General features: G+C 39.8%; 1 protein-coding gene across 7 annotated transcripts in view; it reads right to left on the reverse strand.

Annotated features, from left to right (window-relative positions):
- Positions 1–6,106, reverse strand: part of tp53bp1 (tumor protein p53 binding protein, 1) — a 35,967-nt gene that overhangs the window by 13,587 nt on the left and 16,274 nt on the right. For all 7 annotated transcript variants that reach the window (XM_019867277.1, XM_019867275.1, XM_019867279.1 and 4 more), the window contains 9 exons: positions 4,832–4,919; positions 4,637–4,730; positions 4,503–4,555; positions 4,303–4,428; positions 2,745–2,793; positions 2,507–2,658; positions 2,251–2,377; positions 2,068–2,162; positions 733–920 (listed from right to left, as the gene is read on the reverse strand). In XM_019867277.1, coding sequence (XP_019722836.1) covers positions 733–920; positions 2,068–2,162; positions 2,251–2,377; positions 2,507–2,658; positions 2,745–2,793; positions 4,303–4,428; positions 4,503–4,555; positions 4,637–4,730; positions 4,832–4,919 — 972 coding nt within the window. The remainder of the gene's footprint in view (positions 1–732; positions 921–2,067; positions 2,163–2,250; positions 2,378–2,506; positions 2,659–2,744; positions 2,794–4,302; positions 4,429–4,502; positions 4,556–4,636; positions 4,731–4,831; positions 4,920–6,106) is intronic.

The following is a 6,106-nucleotide window of genomic DNA, read 5'->3' on the forward strand; positions in this document are numbered from 1 at the left end:
ACCCTTGTGAGGATAAAGCATTTCAGAAAATGGATGGATGGATGGATAGAGTTCGAATTGACACACCAAATTTCCTGTTCCCTAAACCTGTTGATGGCAGTGAACAAGCTCCATTTTAATTCAAAATTTCAGCTTCCGACTACGGAAACGTTACGTAGAATCCCGCATTGCATTGTGGCCAAATGTAGAATCTTGCTTGCTTATTGCACTTTTTGGTGCTGTAAATAGTAAATCCAAATTCTGGTGGATGCCACATGCTAAACTAGCGATAAATCACGAGTTCGTTGGCCATTTCTTTTTTCTTTTGGCAGTTGGCTCATACTCTTGACGCATTACCGCCATTTTGTTTCCTACTTACAGCAGCAAAACGTGCAATAACTGATGAAGCTTCTACTCAGCTAAAATGCCAGTTTTCTCATTAAGGTCAGCCTTTTCAAAAAAAAAAAAAAAAAAAAAAAACATCTCCGTAGTTAGATGCGGAACTTCGACTGGAACTCATTAGCTGCTATCAACACAAATAGGGAACGGGCTTCTGGGTGCCAGTCCCTGTTCTTGGTCTCAGTTTTTGTAAAAGAAATCCTCCCTCGTCCCCAAAATGGGAGTGAGACTTTTGGAGCATTTTTGACTGGTGCCAACTTAAAGTCCAAAAAGTATAGTACATAACATAATTATTGCCTGTTGCAGCCCAAAAACAAAGAGCAAGTCATCCCAGATCCAAAATGTGGTACATACGTGCGAGAATTCGGGCTGGGTGGGTAAAGAGAGAGGCTGCTCTAGCACAAAACCAGGAGAACTCTGGGATATCGGAGTTGAGGTGGGCGGTTGTGGTTTTGAGGAGGCTTCTGTTTCCATTGGCACTTCCTCCTTTGGAGGAGCTCGCTCTTCTGCAGGCTGCCAGGTATCCATGGGCTCGTCGGCACCTGACAAAGCAAACCTTGCTCGTCTCAAAACAGGTTTGTTCCAGTTAAATTTAAGACTTCTTAAGACTGATTTAAGACACCCCCCCCACCCAAAAAAATACCGGCAAAGAAAAACAATCTTTCAATTTGTGTTAATTTATTTCTCTAATGTGGAAATGTGAATGGTGCGCATGATTCGCACAACGCCACCCACAGCACGGATAAAGATTAAAGACAACTGGCTCAGGATGAACGATAATTATCGGACCGATATTGAAAGCCGCATCAAATACACTAACGGACAACGAGCTGAAGTCTCCTCCACTCTAAAAACAATTATTAATGTTGAAACTTAGGGTAAAAGAAATTAACGAGCGCACGAGCCAATTCACTTGAATGAGAGCCGTAGCTGAGGCTCCACTGGCGGTCACTCGACCCAACAGCCGTAGCACCGCGACGGGGATGGCCTGGTTCTAGGGCTGCAGTGCCAGAGAATGACAACGACTGATGAGTTTTCATTTTTAACTGTCCTTTTACCTCCGTTCCTGGATATTATAATTGTGTGGACTTATGCGACATTGGATTACAACAGTACACACTAACGAATTCCCGTGACTTTTCACTAAAGTTTCTACGAGATCGCGTGCGCCCAGTGGGACTTGTGTGAATTGTTGTCGGGTCTGGCAGGCGCCGTAAGTGAGGCAATGTCAACGAGACAGCCAACCAGCGGAACCTCTGTGGATTGTTGTCGGGTCTGGTAGGCGGCAGAGGCAACGTACAGAAAAGCGGGGCAGCCGAGTTGCGACCACACGTAAGTGGTTCAGAAAATGGATGGATGGGTGAGATTGCACTGTGTCCTACTGTATTTGTTGGAATACAAACAGTGACGCCTCGTTGAAGTGCACCCGAACAACTTTTTTTTAAATTTCAGTTGCCACAAGGTGAAATTTGCGCGCAGCCTAGAACCCTGACATACAGCCTAAAATTTAAGACCTCTGACATACAGCATCAAATTTAAGACCCAAATATCAAATTTCAAGACCTTTTGAAGTATTATTTCCAAATTCCTAAACTGCTTTTAATACTTTTTCAGACCCTGCTGGATCCCTACAAAATAGCCCGGGCTTCCTTTTTGTATAATTCTCAGTAAAACAAAATGTTTCGTTACCATGTTGGCTCTCGGGTCCTGTTGGTGAGTTCGGGACAATCATAGGTGTGTGGGGAAAGTTGTCTGGGGTCGGGGCAACATAATCAACAGAGCCCCTAGGGGATGAAATGAAAATTTTAGGTCATTTCTTTCTGCGGTGGTTGTTTGTACTCCACAATTGTGTATAATTATCATGTGACTTACTGGGATAAGCTTGGCTGTTCCAGTGTTTCCTGTCCAGAAAGGTGCAAGAGCCGCAGGGTGTGAGCTGGTGTTGAACTGGGGGAACCTTGTTGCTCTGGCTCAGACACCGTACTGTTTACTGCAGCACCTGGGAGCAGCACAACAGTAAGAAATACATAGGACAACGTTTTTGTTTATTTAATATAATAGTTAAACCTAGAATCATGCTAAAGAATATCTATTTAATTCTCCACGTGGGCCATATGCAAATCCATACCTGTCTTGTTCACATCAAACATGTCCTGCTGAGATGACATTATTTGATGTTCCCGCTGTTCTGGCTCACCAGAGTCCTTGAGGCACTGTGAGTGCAGTAGCACCTGAACATTCAGTGCTTGACTTGATTGGCTGCTGGAGCTCACCTCGGATCTTGAGGAGATACAAAAACTTTGTATTGGCAAATCCATTTCAGATGAAGGGGGAGGGGGGGGGTCTAAAACAAAATTCGGTCATACCTGACTACTTTGCATATCAGATCCTGTGAGGTCACAGTGTTGATGTGCTCTGAAAGAAAAGGGGGCACTCAAAGAGGGTAGAACTAAATCAAAGTTTAGCAAACTTTAACTTAACTTAGACACATTGAAGTAGTGGTGGGCAATATTGCAAAAAATAGAACATTGCGATTTTTGTAATTATCAAGTCACGATTTGGATTTTCTCCCTATTTTTTCTTCTAACAAGAAACACAAATTAAATTCTACATTAAAAAAGAAGTATTAAAAATACAAATAAATCAATCAATACACTTGTTAGTTTGTTGTGACAGTCAAACCTCGGTTTTTGAACGTCTCTTATCGATCAAATGGGATTTCGACCAGAAAATCCGAGATTTTTACGCCTCAGATTACGACCGAAAACCGGTTTTCGACCAAACCGAGCAAACCCGAATACGCCACTCGACTGCTGTCCTTACACGAGGAAGTGATGCTTCCTCGTGTAACGTTCATTGTGAGCAGACGTGTTTGTTGTGATTTACACAAATCTGACTGTTTTTTTTGTTATTTCTGCATAGTGTATTAGCCCCTAATCATGGGCTAATAAAACAGTTTCGTATATCGAACAAATGGCTTTTCGAATAGCCTTCTGGAATGGATTATGGTCGAAAACCGACGTATGACTATATATATTTTTTCCCCTGTAAAACATTTTATCGAAAGGATTTTCGATAATGTGTCTATCGCGATACATATTGTAATTGAATAATTTTACCACTGCATACCTGATGATCTCTCATAGAAAATAGTTGTACTACGGCACATAACTGTGCCTACGGTACACTGGTTTGAAAATACTGGTTTAAACTAGAGTGAAACCTCAAGTTACTAAATTGGGTCCATGAGCCCGTTTGTAACTTGAAACATTCGAAAATCAAGACAATGTTTCCCATCGAAATGAATGGAAATGCAGTTAATCTGTTCCAGCCCCTAAATTAAGTTGTACTTACATTTAAAATACTTTTTTTTTTTTTTTTTTACATGTATGAAATGATTTTTGGACCCACAAATACAATGACAATTGGTGATTGGATGATCATGAATGTGGAGGTGGAACTTCCACCTACATATGCGGAGGCTTCTGCCTTAAGCCGCGGAGGAATATCACAGATTTTCAGATCACAGCAATGCCTTATGCACATTGCCAATAATGGATAGGCAGCACAAGAATTACAACATAGATCCAGCCCCTCGTCCATGCCAAGACTATTTGTACAGTATGTCAAAGCTATTCCATCGAGAGAGATAAATTTTCTACAAAAATTTTGTTTGTAAATTAACGTCAAAAGGGGCATTTGTAACTCGAGGTTCCACTTTATTAATAATGTCAATTATAAAAAAGAATTTAGCGAGGCTTCAATGACTCCGTGTTTGCTATTTGCAGCAGTGCTTATTTCTGGTCCCTCACGAACAGTAGGGTCTTGTCGTAGTTTTACTTTTAAGAAAAACCCAAATATAAACAAGCTTTCAAAAACATTCAGCATCACATTTTTACCATGTTTTATCAATAAACTCAATACCTAATTTGGAGTGTGTCTCACTGACTGCTCGAGGCTTGTCACCCTCATCCCCCTTCTGGCTGTTAACTTCATCAACTAAATTCTGACTCTGAGAAAGTGCAAGGAAACCAAACTGCGAGTCTCCATCTGAAAGACAAAAATGTTATCGTGTAATCATTTTCATTCCTCGGCCTTCCTAGAAATGTGAAAAAGGCTCCTACCTTCAGACTGATCACAGGGTGTGGTGGCATCAGAATCCATTGGCATGTTACTCCTGAAATATTAAGACGGAAATTAAAAATATTTGTCTGAGTGAGCAAGAGCGATCTGCTAAAACAATGGCCAATGGGGGTACTTTAGTTTGTTTGGAGGGTTAATGGTGAGAACTTGACTCTCTTCTAGATACTCCTCTTGGCATCCTGAACTGTGGTTGTGCAGAGTAAGATTGCCTAGAGAGAAACAAATGCAAAAACAGAAGTTTTTTTCTGTTAGACTGTTAAATCCAAGGTGAGTGAATGCTTCCATTGTTACAATTTTTTTTGAAACTGACCAGGACCAGCCTGGTTGTTACGAGGGCAGCTCTCTGATTGGCTGTCTGTCTGAGAGCCTCTACTTCCGAGTGGTGACGATATCAGCTCCTGGAAAGATAAGTAATTGATTATTTTATTCAAAGACAAAAATACATAATGTATATACAATTCCAGAGTGGTCTCTGGGTCCACAAAAATTCTATTGGCAAAAATCATGAGCCGATATCTTCATTATGCATTTAGCTTGTTTTTTTAAGACGGTTTCCCCCAACCAGGGGTATGCGAGCATGGCACTTGGAAACATGTAATAATTTATTTCCAAGATGGTAAGTAAATATTCTGTCATTTCATACAATATGGTATATGTGGTTTTGTTATTGATAATTTAAGTTGAAATGTAAAGGTGACTTCTTCAAATGAGTTCAATTTTTTTTGTGGTCAATGTTACAAGAGTTATATGTAACAAAGCAGTCTTATTAGTTATTTTGATTGTTTTTTTTTTTTATACACCGTACTTCTTTCAAGGTAGTTCAAGTATTCATTTTAATGTTTAATTTTGAGTTAAAAAGAATACAATGCCTGAGAATTAAGTGTTAAAATTAAAAAGACAAAAAAAAATGTCGGAGGTGTGGGGGATCCTAATGGTATGATGAAAGATTTCAGGTGTGGCCAAGGCAAAACAGGTTGGGAGTCAGAGATGTGAACATTGATAAGAAATGAATGGAATCAGGGGTGCTGTAAAGAAGCAAAAAGTGAGAAGAGTATAATGGTAAACAAATAACAGAGTGCCTTCTGTAATAATATCAAGTGCGGCACTGAAGAGATGGGGCCCAAAGTTACGTTTTGTTGACTTTTTCCGTAGCAGAGCACATGGGATTATTCAAAAATATACTCTGTAAAATGTTAACCACCATGAACTGACATGTCCATGAGCAACTCTTGAGTGAAAATACAGTAATTACATAGTACTTACACAAAAGTGAACAAAACTGCTGGATTCAAATTCTACTTTTAGATACAAGGCTCTTTGGATTGACGCAAACCGATCCAGGTTTACAACAAAACGACGTTTTGTGTGTGTATATATATATATATATATTATTCAAAAATATACTCTGTAAAATGTTAACCACCATGAACTGACATGTCCATGAGCAACTCTTGAGTGAAAATACAGTAATTACATAGTACTTACACAAAAGTGAACAAAACTGCTGGATTCAAATTCTACTTTTAGATACAAGGCTCTTTGGATTGACGCAAACCGATCCAGGTTTACAACAAAACGACGTTTT

Source organism: Hippocampus comes, unplaced genomic scaffold (assembly GCF_001891065.2).
Source record: "Hippocampus comes isolate QL1 unplaced genomic scaffold, H_comes_QL1_v1.1 scaffold2, whole genome shotgun sequence".
Taxonomy (NCBI): domain Eukaryota; kingdom Metazoa; phylum Chordata; class Actinopteri; order Syngnathiformes; family Syngnathidae; genus Hippocampus; species Hippocampus comes.